The 18,743-nt window shown below is 46.6% G+C and overlaps 1 protein-coding gene across 6 annotated transcripts in view; it reads right to left on the reverse strand.

Annotated features, from left to right (window-relative positions):
• The window catches only part of SHROOM4 (shroom family member 4), a 206,495-nt gene that overhangs the window by 37,291 nt on the left and 150,461 nt on the right, over nucleotides 1–18,743 (reverse strand). For 5 of the 6 annotated variants that reach the window (XM_082608938.1, XM_082608933.1, XM_082608935.1 and 2 more), the window contains 2 exons: nucleotides 8,519–8,653; nucleotides 3,719–6,179 (listed from right to left, as the gene is read on the reverse strand). In XM_082608938.1, coding sequence (XP_082465064.1) covers nucleotides 3,719–6,179; nucleotides 8,519–8,653 — 2,596 coding nt within the window. Of the gene's footprint in view, nucleotides 1–3,718; nucleotides 6,180–8,518; nucleotides 8,654–13,318; nucleotides 13,802–18,743 lie in introns of those variants that run through there. The other variant, XM_082608936.1, reaches the window with a different exon arrangement.

Here is an 18,743-nt window from a genome sequence, read left to right on the forward strand (position 1 = left end):
TGCCCTAGTGGAAGTTATACTGCTAGAAGGCATCCTGCCAGAGTGGGGAGGGCCTGGGCTTTGCAATCAGCTTTTGGAGAGGCAGTGTAGCACAACTAGGAGCTTGGCCTCTGAGGCCACACTACATGGATTCAAATCCCACACTGAGTGTGACCTCAGGCAAACTACCGAGTTCCTCTTAGCTCATTTCCCCCAGCTATTTTAATAGTGACCATTTCTTGATTGCTTTGAGGATGACATGAGTTGACACACGTAAAGCACCTAGAACAGCACCTGGTACGCCGTAGACACTCAAATATTAATTATCATTATGTTGTTCAAATCCTAGCTTCACCACTTGCAAGATGTGTGATCTCACTGAGCCTCAGCTTTCTCAGCTGTAAAATGGGGATCCTATTATAATGTATCTCATATAGTTGTTAAATGATATACTTTGATAATATATGCAGAACTAACTGGCATGAAGCATGAGGGATTTAGGTGTGTGCTGATTTTATTTCTCTTAACAGCACCAAAGAGGAGCCAATTGGCTCCCCATCCTCTTCCAGGGACCATAAAGAGCAGGATCTCAACCCTACTTCAGATAGCCACCATCACAACTACCTTAGCCACCTGAGCTGGGGTATCCTAACCCATCTACAAGTTTTCCCCATGTCTGGGGGGAGGGTGAGCTCAGATGGCAGGGGTAGAAATGGGCATGAAGTGGCTTCTGGACGGCTGTCCACATGTCTGAAAGCCTAGCATCTAAGCAGACCTACTTATCTAATCTAACAGACATTAGGAACCTAATGTGTCCTTCCCTCAGAGTACAAAAGGAGAGGCATGGTATGGGCACAGGCACACCTGCATTGCTGCTGTCAGCTGCTGCAGCCTGCAAGTTTCACCTCCTTCCCTTATGGAGTTACTGGCCCTAGGATGACCGTTCTGCAGCTGTCATCTGCTTACCCCACCGCCACCCCCAACTTTAGCCCCTTTTCTCCATTGTCTACTTGCAGGTCCTTGTTTCAGCAAAAGTTTCTCAAGGTAAGCCCAAATCTCCCTTTATTCTAAAATATAATAACTCACCTTTAAAAAATGATTACTATCTAGTAGTTACTGTTCTAAATGCCTTGCACATGTTACATCATTTAATCCTCTCAACCAACTTATGAAGTAGGTACTGTTATCATTTCCATTTTTTTTTAGATGGGAATGCTTAGGAATTCAAACCCAGGTAGTCTGGTTTCAGCATCATGCCCTTAAACCATATTTTATATTTCCTCTCCTTTTTTCCCGCTACATTTTATTATGAATATTTTGAAACACTTAGAAAAGTTGAACAAGTTTACAATGAACCCCTATATATCCACCATTGTATAGTTTCTACAGTTAGTATTTTACTATATTTGCCTTATCATATCTATTCACTCCTCTATCCATCCACAAATCCATCTTAAATTCTTGATGCATTTCAAAGTACAACTTTATCCCCATACATTTGAAAACTTAAATGGCATGGACAAATTCCTTGAAAGGCAAACTACCAAAGCTCACTCAAGAAGAAACAGATAACCCAGATAACCCTATATCTATTAAAGAAATTGAATTTGTTGTCAAAAATCTTTCCACAAAGAAAACTCTAGGCCCAGATGGCTTCAATGATGAATTCTACCAAACATTTAAGGAAAAAATAATACCAGTTCTATGCAAACTCTTCCGGAAAATAGGAGAGAAGAGAACAATTCCCAACTCATTTGGTGAGGCCAGTATCTTGATATGAAAACCAGACTAGGACATCATGAGAAAACTACAAACTAAAATCCCTGATATACATAGACAAAAATCCTTAACAAAATACTAGCAAATCAAATCTGGTACTATATAAAAAGGATACGATGTCATGACCAAGTGGCATTTATTCTGGCAATGCTAGGCTGGTTCTTATTTCAAAAATCAATCAATGTAATTCATATCAATAGACTAAAAGAGAAAACCTGTATGACCATCTCAATAGATACAGAAAAAGCACTTGAAAAAAAATTCAATATCCACTCTTGATAAAAGCTCTCCCAACAAACTAGGAATAAAAGGGAATTTCTTCAACCTGTTATAAGGCATCTACAAAAAAATCTACAGCTAACATCAAACTTAATAGTGAAAAATTGGGAAAAAAGTAACAATATCTGCTCTCACCACTTCTACTAAACACTGTATTGGAGGTCCTAGACAGTGCAGTAGGGGCCTCCCTCTCCTAATAAAGCCATACACAGTGGAAATGAAGACAAAATTACTTATATTTATAGATGACATGATTGTCTATGTAGAAAATCTTTTAAAATCTACCAAGAAAAGTGAGTTTGGCAAGGTTGCAGGATACAAGGAAAATATACAGAATTAAATTGCATTTCTACATAATAGTAAAGAATTTTAACTTGACCTTAAGAAAACATTAGTATCTACAATGGCAGCAAAAACATGAAATCTTAAGGATAAATATAACAAGATATGTGCAACATCTGTATGCTGAAAACTAGAAAATAAGTTGTGTAAATCAATATACTTCAAAAGCTCAAGCATACGTATCATTAAAGTTTGATATTTGTTTACAGTATTTTAGGCAAAATTTACTTCCAGCGAAATGCACAAACATCAAGTGTACATCTGTTAAGGTTTGGCAAATGTATACACCTGTGTAACTCAAACTCTTATCAAGATATAGATCATCACCCAACAAATTTCCCTCATGCCCTTTCCTAGTCAATCTCTGTGCTGCCTGCCACAGGCAACCACTGTTTTGAATTTTTTTTCCATAGAATAGCTGTTTTAGAACTTTATATAAAGGAATAGTAGAGTATGTACTCTTCTGTGTAAGGCTTCTTTTACCCCTAAGTTTCGTTTCTTCAAAGAATATGTATTGAGCAATTTCATACAGTTAGTCTTTCAGAAGTGTAGGCCTATGCAAAAACAGTTCAACACAGGAACTAACTTCTGGTTTGAATGCACCAGCCGAAAGGTGGCACTAGGAAAGCCATGGGGAAGGAATCTGGCGGTAAGCTGGCAACAGCATAGGGAGTCCTCCCACAGATACCCTGAGGGATGGTGGTGGCTTGTATTAGAGTTGTAGGTCATAACCAGGGTATAGCAACAGCCAGTTTAGACCTGGGTCTCTGCAAACAAAGCCTGGGAGACATCTGCAAGTTTTTCAGCTCCAAATATATTTTAAAGCAGGAAATGGAAGGGAATACATGCCGTTTTGGATCAGGCACTGAGCCTGGCGCTCTGTGTTACACAATCTCATTTGATCCACCCAACTAATTCATGAGGCAGCCATTACTTTCCTCCACTTTAGAGATGAGGTAATAAGACTTTATTTAGTACTGGCCATTTTATGAGGTAAAAATTCTTTTCTTTTTCCCTTTAAAAAGAATCACATAACTACAACTTTTGGTGGCTGGATGACTTGCTTAAGGTCACTCAGATACCAATTATACAGTCAGGATATAAAGCCCAGTTCTGTTCACTTTGTGAAGCAAAAGTTATTTTATTCTACCTCTAAAGATGAGGTAAGTGCAATTTTGATCACTGAATGTCTTGCCCAAGGTTAGTAAGCTACCACCTGGTGGACCCAGCACTATATAATTTTAAGATATTATAATTGTTACACTTTCGAATGATTTACCTAGCTTTCACCTCACAAAGAGAATAATGAAGCTCACCCATCCAAAAGCCAAGTCCTCACCTGCACTGTTGGATTCCTGGGTTTCCAAGTGTTGCCAGGTGCCAAGCTGCTGTCCTCAAGGGTACTGTGCTGGGGATTATGATAACAAGCTGAACACCGGATGCACTGGTGGTGGTGGCACCGGCAGTTGTAGCAGTTTGGCATCATATTTCTCTTTCGCAAAGCAGGGCAGACTTCCCCAGAACAATAAATGCAAGGGTCATGGACTACAGCTCCCTGGACATTGCAGGAGTAAGAGCATGTCCTGCGGTAATCAAAATCACCACAGTGTAGTGGCTTACAACACATGGATTGTTCTAGACCTTTGCTTGCAAAACATTCTTTGTAAGTGGTAGTTTCTGACTGAAGAGGTGACATGGAATGATATGACTGGTCTGTGGCATGATAGGGTTGGTCTGTGGAGTGGTATGATTGGTCCATGGGATGGCGCCTCAATTCCCTATAGCTGGAGCTCACTGGCTGGAAGTTTTGGTCAACAGGTTTTGGTCTCTGGGTAAAAGTCTTGCTATGAGTGGTTAAACCTGGCAAATGAGATGTAGATAAGGATTTGCTACTCTCTTCAAAGAACTTTCTTCTGTCTGCAAAGGGCAAGAGCATGGCTTCCTCCCCAGCTTGGGCAGTAGAAGCCTTCAATTCCTTGTCACCCGGGTTGGAAGAGTTTTCCACGGCTAGTGTCACATGTGGCTGCAGGTTGTGCTCTGGCGACCATCTCCAGTGACCTCCACGGACTCCACGGTGAACATTTGTTTTTTCAGAGTCTGAGGAAGATGGGTCAGATGCTTTCCACCAGGTGTTCAGGCTCAAAGAAGACTGGCCAGGTCTCTGGCTAGGGCTCATTCGTCCCTCCAAGCCCGTCCTAGATTCATGGCCCCCAGGGGCTTGGCTGAGGCACTCTGAAGACCTAGCCCTGAGTATCATGCTCTTGTTGAAGAGCTTGTCTCTGGGGCTAGGTGGTTTTTTATACGAAGATAGAAGGGATGAGTTAGAGGCAGGAAGTGGAGAACTTTCTAGGCGCTCCTCGGTCTCTTCCACTGGCTCCTTGGTGTCACACAGCTGTGACAAGGGACTCTTGCCTTTCTGGAGCTGGGCCTTCCTCCTCTGAATTTCATTACGTAGATTGGTAGCGAAACGCTCGCTCTTCCGCCGGTTTTGTATTGAGCGGCCCCGGGTCCCTCCATTTCGCCTACCACCCACCCGGCCACACTCCTTGGGCTCACTGTCCCCTTCTTCAGTTGTCTCTGTGCGGCCAGCTACTTTAGTGGTTTGTTGAACAAGGGAGCCAGAGGCAGAGGACTGCTGGCTGGCCAATTCACCGTCAGCTCTGCTTGCTCTGTTTGGATCCTGGAAACTTCTTTCTGGAGGGTGTCCATCAGCCTCTCCATGTGGGGAACTGCTTGGGCTCTGATGCCCCGAACCCATTAGTCTATCGTCCACTGGCCTGGTCTTTCTCTCTTTGCTGGGCTGGTCCTGGGTTCCTCCTGCAGGGGGACATGGGCTTTTCTTGCCTGTGTGGCTACTGTGCAAAGGGGATAGAGTCCACTCCTGCCCATCCTGCCCAGCTGGAAGCTCCGTCCCCTTGCTGTCCCTAGTATCAAGGTGCACATGCTGCAAGTGGGACGCCAGTAGCTGTTCAGGGGCACTATGGCGATGTCCTGTGAGGTGTGGAGGACTGCCAAAAGAAGAGGCCTTAGCTAGTTCTGCTGAAGCCTGGTTAAGTGGGCCGGAATCTGTGATGGAAGCTTTGTCATATGCTTTTGGGAATCCAACAGCTTTGGCCGAGGCCTCCATCAGTAGATGCTCAGAGCCCTTCTGGCTGGATTCAGGAAGTTGGCTGAGCTCACAGTTCTGATGGCCCTCATTTGTCACTTGGTCTTGCCCGCCGAGGCAGCAGAACCTGTTAGGGTTCCTTGGGGATAGCATGGTGTCCAAGCTAGGTTTCTCCTTCTGTTGCAAGGAGTCCACAAGCTCAGAAGCCCTGCTCTGCTCTCCATTGAGGAGTTGGGCTCTGGAGGCCTGAAGACTGTCTCGCCTCACTGGAGGTTGTGGTGGACCCCTGGCAGCCTTGGCAGGCCCTGAGTGGTGGACCTCCTGTGGACGGGATGATATCTGGGAGCTAGGAGTCAATTGGCCCCCACTGGTATGCCGGCCACCTCCTAAGGTTTCAGCCACATTAAGCTGGCCATTAGGGGCCTTAGTTGGCGCTGGGCCTTGCATGATGCAGTCCACAGAGCCTGGCTCCTCTGGCCTGAGGGAAAGGGCACAGTCAGAGGCATTTGAGCTGGCCGAGAAGGAGCTATAGGCTGAGTCACGCTGATTGGGGTATGTGCTCTGGTCAATGGGCAAGAGGTGGCCCTCATAGGTGGCCTGGCCTGGTTGCTCCAGGCTCTCCATGCTGCCAATGGAGCTGCTTTTCTCAGTGCTGCAGTGCCGGGAGAGTGGACACCACTGCACACACACGTCACTGCAAGACACAGGACACACCAGTTAGTTACGTCACCGGATCCCTTTCCCACCTTGGCCAGCCCTGCCATGGGAGAAGCAGGACAACCCAGAGGCACCCATGTCACAAGTGAGAGAGAGATAAGGCAAAAGAGGAAGGAACGGAAACGGGGGAACAGATGGACACTGGGGGTACCACAGAAATGTGGTAAAATGGGAGACAAGATGATATGTGGAAGAAGGATAGGGCAAGATCCCAAAGACTAACAGTGTGAGAACTCCACTGAGGCTTGTGCTCGGTTTCTCTGCCTTCAGTGAGTCTAGACTTGCTTCTGGACTATTGCTGTCCCCAGGGAGTCAGCTATAGCTCTCTGCTAGAAGAAATAAGCACAGACTATTAGCATTTGAGAGGGGCCCTAAAGGGCTGATTTAATTTCAGCCAGCCCAGTTTGTAAATCAGTGGTTCTCAAATTTGAGCATGTATCAGAATCACCCAGAGGGCTCATCAAAACACAGGTGACTAGGTCTCATGCCCAGAGTTTTAGGTCTGGGTGGATCCTGAGAATTTTACTTCTGACAAGTTCCTGGGTGACGCTGGTGTTGTTGGTTCAGGGACCATGCTTTTGAGAATCACTGGTGTCGAGCAAGCCCTGCAAAGGGAAGTGATTTTGAGGATGTGATTTTCTCAAGATCGCCCAGCTCTAGTCCATGGCCCAGACAGGGCCAGAATTTAGGCGTCCCCCTGTTCTTTTCTTGGTAATAGTAATCCTCACCATTTACCGAGGACCTACAATGTGCCAGGCACTTTACAATGTCTCATTTCAAACTGAAGGGGAGAGATTATTATCTCCACTCGACAAATGAGAAAACTGAAGCTGAGAGACGGAAAGTAAACTGACAAGCTCACACAGCAGCTAAAGACGCAGACCTGGAATTTGAACCCAGGCCTCTATGAGTCTAATGTCCTAGGTCTTCTGCTACACTGTCTGTTAAATGTAAATAATAGTAATATCTGTATCAGAGGGTTGCTTTGTGGGTGAAATCAGATAATAAAAGTGAAGCTCTTGTCGCAGCCTGGGCACCTAGCGAAGGTTCAATACCTGGAGCCGCTGCTCCCTTGATTGTTGTTTTCATGGCTATTGTTACCAGCATCCTCTCTACTACGACTTTTGATACTACAGTGGTCCCTGCCCACCCAGGCCGCCCTCATCCCCCATGGCAAAGCCAAACTGGGGAAAACAAAGAAGGGACTAGGATCAGACACAATCTTGAATTTTAAGTACCATTTCCCACACACGAAGCCAAGCTGAGCCAAGTCATGCCAGTAACACCCTGTGGCTAGAAACCCAGGAGGTTGCAGGCTGCCCTCAGAAAGGCCACAGTTCCAAACACCAGAGCTGAGCAGTAGCGGAAGCCCACAAGATCCCCCAGGTCAGCCTTTCCTAATTCTTGCTCCTTGCCTTGCCCCTTAGCCACTCCACTTACTTGACCTCTGGGCTAGGAATCCATCAATTACTCCTTGGCAAGGAGATCTGCTACCCAACCCACCACCCTTCCTGTTGAAAACAGCCACGCCCCCACTCAAACAGGAGCCAAGCTCAGAATGTATTTCTGTATATTCTCCCAGAACACAGCTGCCCCTGCCTCTTCCCTGAGCCCCTGGTTTCCGATGCCAAATAAAGACACCGAGTCGGGGCAAACTCAACCCTTAGCTTCCCTGAGCCTCCTCAACAGAAATCCCTTCTCAGAGGGAAGATCTTGTTGTGGAAGGGAAAAGGCAGCTGAGGCCAGCAGCTTTGCTGGCTCTGGGCTTGCTGAGAAAGTTCTCTGAGTCTGCTGGGCAGCTGTTTCAACCACAGACCATCCCAAGCACCCTAAATTGAGAGATCCTCATTGCAGGTGGACCCTGTTATTCAGGGAGGTTCCCATTCTGAAAGCTTTGGTTCTGTGACAGAGCTGGGATGAGAGGAACAATGGATGAAGTCACCATGAGTCACTGTAGCTAGAGAAGAGGACCAGAACACAGCCCCAGGGCCACCGATACCAGAGACCGAGACAATGCAGAGGAGCCAGGGAAAGAGACTGCAAAGGAAATAAGGTGAAAAGGAGAGAGTGGTGTTTTGCAAGTCAAGCGAGGTCAGTATTTCAAGGAAACATTTTTTAAAAGGAAAGGGACTGTCCCAAAGTCACAGACAGTTCTCAGTAGACGAGGACCAGAAACCAGGCACTCTGGAACCCCACCCCATTTTCTGGGATAGCACTCTGGGCTCTACAGCCGCCAATGGGGATGAGAGCAGAGGAGAGGGAGTGGCTGGGTGATCTAGCCTCTACCCCATCTTGAGGGGAAGGTTCTAGACTTACCTCGTGTTGCAGCCGGAATGCCAGGACAAGCTGAAGGCTTCAGAAGGGAAATGCATGTTGGTGGCCGCTTCAGGGCATCCCTCCAGCAGCTTGGCCACATGCCATGAATGTGGCCTACTGACGGGGGTGTTCCTCCTACAGTAAGAAAGGGACAGGAAGTCAACTTAGGGAACCAGAGCTGAAATCACTTCCCAGGCAGCTTCTGCCCCCACCCCCTCTTTCCCTTAAATGAAGTAGAACATCTTGCAAGGAGCTGATGTAGGAATCTTAGTGGCCACCCCCTCAGCTCTCAGTACTCAAATCTCCTTCACCCCGAGGACAATCCCTGGAGATACAGAATGTTAGCGTCACAGGGCTCTTTTGCTCATGGGTGTATCCCAAGCGTGTGCAGCAGTGCCGGATGCATAGTAGATGCTCAATAAATATTTGTGGAATAAGTGAGTGCTGCTGCCCAATGAACAGTGTGCCCACCCTAAGTTTTCTCTGAGAAAAAAATCATTCTGGCCATCTTCCCATTTTTCTCTAAGAAAGGGATAGGTAAATGACTGAGAAGTTTGAGCAAGTCAACACCGATTGGCTGCCAATTTTTGGCTTATTCATTTGATAAGCATTTGCTGTATGTGTCTTGTGTACCATCTGTACATAGCTCTGGGGATACAAAGAGCAATCAAATATGGCTTTGCCCTTGAGAACTTACAGATTAGTGAGAGAGAAAGACCTAATTCAAATAAAGCATGGCACAGGCATTCAGAGAGTGAAGGATAAGATGGGCACAGAGGTGAGATCCCCAAGTTTGTAGGCAAAAGGGTGGCAAGGAGCCCCAACTCCTGCCAGGGAGAATAGAACGAGATGGTGGATGGTGTACTAGGCTGACAGGGGAGACCGGCTGTTCAGCAGGACAGGGGTGAATAAAGGGAAATGGGTCTGAGGCCAAGGCTCTGGATACAACCACAGCATCTGTCTGGTGCTGGAGGCTGCAGCCACAACTCTTGCACTGACTGGCTTCTACAGGACCCATCCCTGTGCTCAGGTATATTTCACATGAATAGATGCCACCCTTGCAAGTGGGGAAGAATGGGATGGGGAAGAGCATGTATGGGGCATGCGTAGTGCCAGAAGATAAAGAGATGATTGATACGAGAGAGGATGAGGGGAGGGGGGAGAATAAGAGAGAGGGGAAAGGGAGGAGGAAAGGGGGAAGGAGAGAGAGAGAGAGGGAGGGAAAAGGAGGGGAGGGGAGAGGAGAAGAGGGGAGGGGAGAGAAGGGGAGGGGAGAGGAAACAAGGAGAGAAAGATAGATGTCAGAAGGGCCAGACAGATGACAGAGATAAGAGGGAGAGATGGTACAGAGAAAAATAAAAGAAAGGAAGAAAAGTCTGAGAAAGACTATAAGGAACTACACAGACAGAAATGGATGATAGAGAACAAAATAATGACAGAGTAAGAGAAACATGATAAATAAAGGAGATGATGGAGAGATAAATAGATGATAGCTTATTTACTAATGTATTCATTCATTTACTGTGGCAGATTCCATACTAGACACACCGAGGGAGCAGATAAGGGCCCGTGTTTTCAACACTCTTGTTATAGAGGGGGATAAATCAGCTCTCTACCTCCCAGGAGCAGTAGTAGACAGACTCAAGCTGATTCCATCCTAGCTGGGAATGCCCCTCACCCCAGCGGAAACACAGAATATCCCAGCTGTGCAGAGCTCTAGAGGGCTAAGGCCTAAAAAGGTAGTCCTGAGGAGAATGACCTTGCTGGGGAAAACATGTGTTGAGCGGTAACAGGCCAGACACAGAGAAGGAGGTGTAAGAGGAAGGGCACGGGAAGCTGCCTACCAAAGGTCAGGAACCAGAGCCACAGGTCAGTAGCAGTGGCTAAAACTTATGGGAAGGAAAGGAGGTGAGGCCCCCACATTTAACCACACTGTTCTATTATGGATTCAGAGTGCCCAGCAGGGAGGCTCAAGGCACTAGAAGACCTTGTGGGGAGGCACCTGCTCCAGAGTTTCACACACAAAACCATGATGCTAGAAATCTCTCCAGCGGCTGTTACCCAGAAGTCATCCATTAACAACGATTTATAAAGCATCTCACAGAAGTGCTATGTACTAGTATGTGCTAGGTACCATGTGTATCTACCATGTACCACATTTCTAGGCACTGTGGATACAGTGGAGAGCACGGCACCTCTCTTAGTTTGGGCCCTTCTTCCACATCCAGCATTCCTGAAGTTGAGTGCACCAACCATCCAGTCTCTTACTGAATTCTACTGAGCCTTCTTTTACAGTATCTCTTTGGCTTTTCCTCTTTCTATCTCTCCCCCAGCCCCCCACCACTATTTTCATTGAGGCTATTCCACATAATCATTTTTCTCCTCCACAGAGCCCGCCACCCACAGCTCCTGTTCTAGCCTTTAACACTTTGTGTCCAAAATGCTGTGTTATTCTGCCAGCCAGTCTCACCTTGTTCCACCTCCAGTCACTGCTTTTAGATCATATCATGTCAGACACCAATTGGATTGTGGCACTTTCCTATTCAAGAATCTTCACTGGCTCCCTATTTCTTAACCTGTCCTGCAGCAAATGTAAACTGGATCAGACTTTCAAAGCCCTCTATAAGCTATCTTTACCCACCCAGCCCAACCTCTCATGTCTCAGTTCCAATCACACCCTGCAACCAGCTTTGTGCCTCTGCTTTCGGTTTTCTAGTAGAATCTAGCACAGGCTCTGGAATTGGCTCTTGGAATCCACCACTTAAAAGCTCTGTTGCTTGGGGCTTCCCTGGTGGCGCGGTGGTTGGGAGTCCGCCTGCCGATGCGGGGGACACGGGTTCGTGCCCCGGTCTGGGGGGATCCCACGTGCCACGGAGCGGCTGGGCCCGTGAGCCATGGCCGCGGAGCCTGTGCTCCGCAACGGGAGACGCCACAGCAGTGAGAGGCCCGCGTACCTCAAAAAAAAAAAAAAAAAAGCTCTGTTGCTTTAGACAGGTGCTTTCACTTCTCAGAGCTCTAGCTTCCATGATAGTAAAATGGGGATAACGGTACCGAATTAATGGAGTTGTAAAAAAATCAAATGAGACCATGAATGTCAACTGCCTAGAATAGGGTTTCAGTTGTTACTGTGAATGTTCCCTCTGCCTGGAATGCCCCCTCTCGTTTTGTTACTCTAAATCCAACCTGTTATTCAAGGTACTGCTCGAGTAATGTCTATTCCAGGGAGCTTGTCCTTAGTAATCTAGTCCCCACAATTTAGCCCATCATAATATAATGTTTGATATTGCTCATCATCATTTCATGTACGTTAGTCTCATCCTACCAACTATACCAAGCCAGCAGGCAACGAGACAAAAACAAGTGAGACAGATCTACTAGGTTCATAGCCTAGCTACCATTTTGGATGTGTGATTCTGTGTAAGTCGCTTAACCTATCTGAGCTTTAGTTAGTTTTCTTATTCAAAAAAACCCAAACCAAAACAAAACAATAATCCTTACCTGGCTAGGTTATTGTGGGGATGAGAGAGAATATTCTCAAAGCATCTGGGACACATCCTGATGCATAACAAGTGGTCAATATGTAGTAGGCGCTATAGTAAGGGTTGTCAGCTCAGACTTTTCCTTCTCGATCGTTTAAGAGTACTTCCACCCAGATTTGTCCATCCACTGTCAAGGTTCCACCAGCATCACTCCCTTGCCACACTTTGAAAGATAGCTTACAAAGGCTCCTACTCTCTCTAGGGTTTCTCCAGGAGTGGGAAACAACCCTAAAGGAGACAGAAGCAAGGCAGTGGGGGCTTTGGGACCACTGCGAGAAAAGCACAAGCTGCAGGGAGGAAAATCCCAGTGGAGGAACTGTAGCCAGAGCTGGAGCCTTCTAGCCCTAGATTAGGAAAGGAGAGGAAACTATCTATAGGGTCTAATACTTGGCCTATTATTATTCCTGAAGAGCCCTAGACTTGGAGTCAGGCCACACTCACATTCCAATCCTAGCAGTGTGACCTGGGGCAAGGCACTTCTCTCAGTTGTAGATTCTTTATCTGTAAAATGGAGACGATCACCATCCCTTACTCATGAGTTAAAGTCTGGATTAAATGCAGTCCCATGTGTGAAATCACTCAGCATAGTGTCTGACGTACTATTAACTTAAAAAACCATAACACTATTAACTTAAAAAAAATAACACAGGGACCACTTACTGGGTACTTAAGACGTACCTGGCACTGCGCACTTTGCATGCATTAGCTGATTCATTCCTCACTCCAGCCTTTTCAGTAAGCGCTATTATTATGGCCCCTTTACAGATGAAGAAACAGAGACACAGAGAGCTGAACTGCTTTGCCAAGAACACACAGCTAGTAACCAGCAGTTGAGAATGAGGCTCAGGTCCTCCAACCCTTTTTAGGATACCACACGACCTCGCCTCCCCAAAGAGGGATCTATCTCAAAAAGCTTATACACCTAAGGCTTCTCCTAGCCATTCCTTCAAGAAGCAGTCAGAAAAGGGAAGTCTCAGTAGTCCTAAAGTTTAAACCATCCCCTCCTTAGGCAGTGGGGAAAGAGGATGGGGAGAAATAAGCACAGAGGTAAGAAAATGCCAACCACCAACCATGTAGCTCCAGGCCTAGCTGTGGAGGCAACAACCCCTTTCTCCTAAGGCACTATCATTAAACATACACCCTATCATTCATTACCCCCAAATTCCTTTCTTAGGAAGCAAAACAGGATATTGAAGAAAGAAAGACAAAGGGGGAAGAGGGAGCAGCAGCCATGATTGCCATGGCTACCAGTAGTACCTACCATGGAAGTTGCCCAGGATGGGGAGATGGCTTAGGAGAGAGCTGGTTATCCAGCCAGCTCAGATGCTCCTCAACAACCCCTCCAGCCAGCCCCCTGGGCTTCTTTCTGCAGGCTGGATCCTCCTTTAGCAGAAACCCATCTGCCTTCCTTTAAGTCCTCTTGACAAGAGGGGCCATCAGCCCAAGCCCCTGAGTGTGATTCAAGGGGCTCAAGCACAGCCAGGTCCCAGTTCCAAGAACAGAAAGGAGTAGCACTGAAGGCAAGGTATGGCCATCAGCCTGGTTGGGCCTAGAGGAGGCCACAGCCTTAGGGAATGAAAGCCAGTGTCAAGAGCTGGATAGGAGTGAAGACGCTGCTCCAGAAACCAGCCAGCACCCTGGTGGCAAAGGGAAGGATGAAAGGCAGCTCCAGCAGCATAAACAGCCCCCCTGTTCCCTACTCCAGCCTCCTCTGAGCCCTGGCCCGCCCCCTTCCACAGCTCAGAGGCCAATAAGGAAGCTGGGCCCCCAGCCACTGCTAGAACTCAGGAAAGGAGCAAGGAAATGATGTTTGGGAAAGATAAAGCGGGTGTCTAAAAAGAATTTTTAAAAATACACGTAAGTGAGAGAGAAAAATACCCCAGACACATACACTTAAAAGAATTCCTGTGCTTCCTGGACTGGGTTGACCCCACCCAGCCATCTCCGCAGGTCCTCTGGGCCCCAGAGAAGGAAAGCCCAGATCAGCCAGGCCCAGCAGCCTCCAGGTCCAGAAAAGCAAGTAGCACTACAGCTGATTTTACATAGATGGGGGCAAGTAACCTAGAGATCTCCCAAGATGAATGTCCTGCTGAGATAGAAAGATTCACAAACCATTCTGGGCTGTATTTTCAGGGTCTGCACGTCCCACAGGCACCTGAGCAGACCCAAAGGAAATTGCATTTCACACCAGAGACTCCAACTCCAGAATAGTGCTGCTTGGAGTAAGCATCCCTGCCTCTGCCATGATTTTGCTCTGACCTCTGGCAATTTACTCCCCCTCTATGGGCTTCTGTTTCCTTTCTGCAAAATAAAACATTAAAGTCTATTGTCACAAACAACCCGTCCAACTATGGCATGCTCTGACGTAATAGTCCCAGGCCCTAGCCTGGGGGTCCACATGATGTCCTCAATGACCTACGCAACAGCCAGAGCCCAGAGCAGCCCCACAGGAGTTTGTTGCACACACTAAGCCCAAGCTCAGGCATCAGAATTTGATTTCTCTTGGGGATTTAGAGTTAGGGTTTTCCCTTCATAATATTCCTGGATCCCCACTCCAGTTTCCCTTGGCCTCTGGTCCCGATTCCAGCCATTTCTGGCCCCTGAGAGGGTTTATGTGAGCTTCCTCAGGACAAGAAGGATGTCAGGACCTTCGCTTTCTAGGGAAATCATGCCGGGAGGCACCTTCCCCTCTCTTCCCTCTGTACCTCCTAGGGAGGTTTAGGTGGACTTTTGTCTGTTCCACAAAAGGCAGGTGCCAAAGCCCTCCTTTGGTAGTTAGAAGTACTGTAAGGGGGAAGTTTGGGGATTTTATGTGCGTGTGGATCTGGCTTGGAGTCTCAGCTTTCCCACCCACTAGTTGTTTGGCCTTGGGCGTGTCACAGAGCCTCAATTTCCTCATCTGCAGTGCAGGCCTGGCATGTGATAGGCATTCAATAAATGATATCCATTATTAATATGATCCTCTACCCAAATAATAATGGGAAGGGTATTGTTAGTGGCTAGAAAAAGAATGTCTTCAAGCCAGATGAAGAGGAGAGCAAAAGGACTAATTGAGAGAATGTTCAAAAGCCAAGCCTAGTTCTCTAGAGTAGCACTCCTTAAACTTCAGTGGCCAGACTAACCACCTGTCCATCTTGAATCAGATTCTGATTCAGTAGCTCTAGACTGAGCTCCAGATTCTGACTTTCTAACAAGCTCTAGAGTGATGGTGATGCTGCCAGTGTGATAACCACATTCTGACGATACACTAGGGAATATAATACCTTTAGTGTTCGCAGTACACCAGGGAATGGCCCCTGGTCTGAAACAGCATCAGAATAAACAGTCCCTTCTAATGTCATTATTCAGGCCTGGGTACCCAGCCTTCCCTAATCTGGTCGCCAAGTGCCTTCCTCCCTCCACTCAGTAACCCAGTCCATAAAAATGCTTCCCTGACCCCCCATTTCCTAACAAAATAAAGAATAACAAATTTCATAGCAGTCTGGCCCTGTCAGTGGCCAGGTGGGCTGAGGAAGTTTTGATTAAAGGTGCAAGCACGTTCTTGGGACTGGCTCAGGTAGGGAGGCAGGGTGTAAGCATGACAGTTGGGTAGTCACCAGAGGAGGTGATATGATGGGCAGATGGGCACAGATAGCGTATACTGAAGAAATCCTTGGGCAGAGGATGATTAGAGAGGAATGTGAGCAGTTTGGCCAGTTTGGGATTTAGAAAGGAGGCTGGGAGATGGGGTGGAGGTAAAAGAGGTACCCGCTCACTTAGCAGGGCTAAGTTCCAGACAGCATGAGCAACTATCACCTCCTATGTTCAGGGGAAGGAAAAGATGACTGCTTCTTTTCCAAGTACTAAGAGGATAAGAACTTGGCGTGGCTGCAAAGAGGGTGAGTACATGCAGGCAGAAGTGGAAGATCTGTCAGAAGCTGGCTCCCAGAAGAGGCCTCATAAAGGCTGTTGTGAGAGGTGAGGGGAGGGAGGTGGACCAATTCTAGAAGGAGTCAACCTCTGGCTGCTGTAGTGGGGTGTCACCCCAATACCTTCTGACAGCACTACCAGTCTCTGAGCCTGGCTCCCAGCAGACCCCTCAAGAGCTACTTGGAGGGAGGAAGGTAGAGGGCAAGCAGAAAGAGAACCGTGGCTCTGATCCAACCCAGGGCAAGAAGAAAAATATGGCCCCTGTTGCTTGGGGTTATGCTTAGCCTGAGGTCTGGCCCATAACCTACTGCAGGCTCTTTCCTTTTTTGAAAGTGTTTAGATAAGGAGAAGCACAAAAGAGTGTCCTTGATTAGCTCCGTTTACTTTCTGTGGCTCTTCCAGCCTCCCCCACCCCAAAACAGCGCATTCCACCTGCCCCACATGAAGGAATCCATGCTCACTCTGGCCCGCTCAGCAGGAAGGGAAGCCCGCACACAGCTGGTGGACAGAACAATGCATGGCTTGTTTATCTGACAGAAGGAGGCAAAAGTCGCTTGATCACTGTACAGGGATATAGAGCTGTGAAGGCCTCCTAACACCCTCACACTGTTACCTGGGGGACCCTGCAACCTGGTGATCTGGAGACCTTCCTTATACAGACCCAACCAAGGGAGAACATGTATGTGTATGTAAATGTGTGAATGTATATGTCTGTGTACATGTATGGGTATGTATGTGTGTATCTGTGTGTATATCTATGTGTATGTGGCTGTATATATGTATGTATAATTTAAAAGAGAACTTTTAGGACAAGGCCTTTCTTGTCAGTTGGGGAGCTATAATTTGGGTCATCTGAGATACAGGTACTTTACATAGAAGGGACTACCTCCCCTCACCTCTCGGAATAGCCAGGTCAAGTTCTTTCATGTAAACCTGCTGGATCCCCCTCTCCAGCCTCCACCTCAGGATCCATTCATGGCTTAAAGGAAACCCAGGGTAGTGAATAAGAAAGGAAAGGGATGTTGGGGTGGGAGTAAAGACTCCCTGAAATGCTGTGCTGCGTGTCAAGGGGTGTCTTGTGGCTTTCCAAGTAAAGAGCAATACCCTCATCTGGCTAGGGCCTTTACACTTGACCTTTTGCTTTCATTTCTCCACTTTTAAACATTGGAATGTTTAAAACACAGGGACACCTCTTTTTCTAAAGAAGGTTGGCACGAAGCAACCATATGAATGATGTGGGAGAGCTCTGCAAATATTAGGGGCTAGAAAAATGCTTAGTAGTTTAGAAACACAGTACTTGGAATTCTCTTTCAGAGTGGGCTGTAAAGCATACTCTATCTACGTATAGTCTGATAACAAATACCCATCATAGACTATTTCTTGTCAATGATCCCAAAGGCAAGGAGGTGGATGGTGCATATTTCACAGCTTCTAGAAGCAAGGGGAGCAAGTCAAGAATCTGAATAACAAAGAGGGCTTTTCTCTCTTCCCTTATATACAAAAGCTAAGGGTGCAACACCAGAGGCCTGAGGGAGACTTCAGAGGAGCACATAGGGAAAATGACAATAGGTTCACAGAACCCCATCTGTTGAGTCAGCTTCTGCTGTGATGCCCAATTTCCTAAATCAACACCCAGAGTGATAAAGAAGGTGGAGGATGTTTGTCCTCCAGCTCCAATTTCTATCAGTAATATTTGTAGCATCCCTTGGGAAGAAGGTTACAGGAATAATATAAGATTTCCTTTCTTTTCCCTTTCAGCCAAATACCTCCTTCAGCTCAAATTCAGTATTGGAGTACCAATTTTCAGCAAAATGATGGACTCCACAAAAGTTTTGCCTAAAGTCAAGTCTCAAAATCTTTAGAATTGCTTCTGGCCACTCCCTGAGTCATCTCCACTACTAAAGGCATGAAGCCCAAAGACAACGTCCAATAACAGTGAGGACCTAAACAGAACCAAGAGAATCTACTCACTCTGCTTTGAGCAAACATGACAATGAGGAATGGCCAATGCTCAGCAGAGCTGGAGCACAGTGAGCAAGGTAGACAGTACAGGGCCATGAGGTTGGGGAAGTGCCAAGGCCAGATCATGGAGTTTCCAAAGGCCAAGATAGGAAGTTTGTGTTTTATTCTCAGTGTAGTGGGAAGTAAGTTACTGGAGGTTGTTAAGCAGAGGACTACCATGATCTAAGTTTTATAAACATCTCACTTGGCTGATAGATTTAGGCAGGACAAGAGTAGAAGCCAGGGAACCAGTTTAAAAAGGCTCTCATAGGTAAGAGATAATGGTGATTTGTTCTAGGGAGGAAGCAGTAGGGGTAGAGAAAAGAGGTTTGATTAGAGGTATCTTGAGGTAGAGCTTACAGTATTTGTTGATGGATTGGCTGTGGACAGTGAGGGAAAAAGAAGAATAAGCCATGACATTTGGGTTGTCTGGTATCTGTACCTTCTTAGCACAGAATTCATTCCCGAAACTGAGTCATTAGTAGTTCTTAAAAAAAAAGTTGGCAGTCTTTACCATTCTTTTATTCAAGCATTTATGGAGCTCCTATCTACATTTAATGTGCTTGGAGAGGTACTATGGAACATGCCAAAATGAAGAAGATATAATTCCTGCACTCAAGAAATTTATAGTGTGGTAGGGGGTGAATAAAAATAGCTAAGTAACTAAACAGGGCAGAATATCGTGTCATAAAGGAAATGCTAACAAAATGAGAGTTTATAAAAGGAGAACAACAAGGATTTACTGTACAGGGAACTATATTCAATATCTTGTATAA

This window comes from Mesoplodon mirus (genome assembly GCF_964341445.2).
Source record: "Mesoplodon mirus genome assembly, chromosome: X".
Taxonomy (NCBI): Eukaryota; Metazoa; Chordata; class Mammalia; order Artiodactyla; family Ziphiidae; genus Mesoplodon; species Mesoplodon mirus.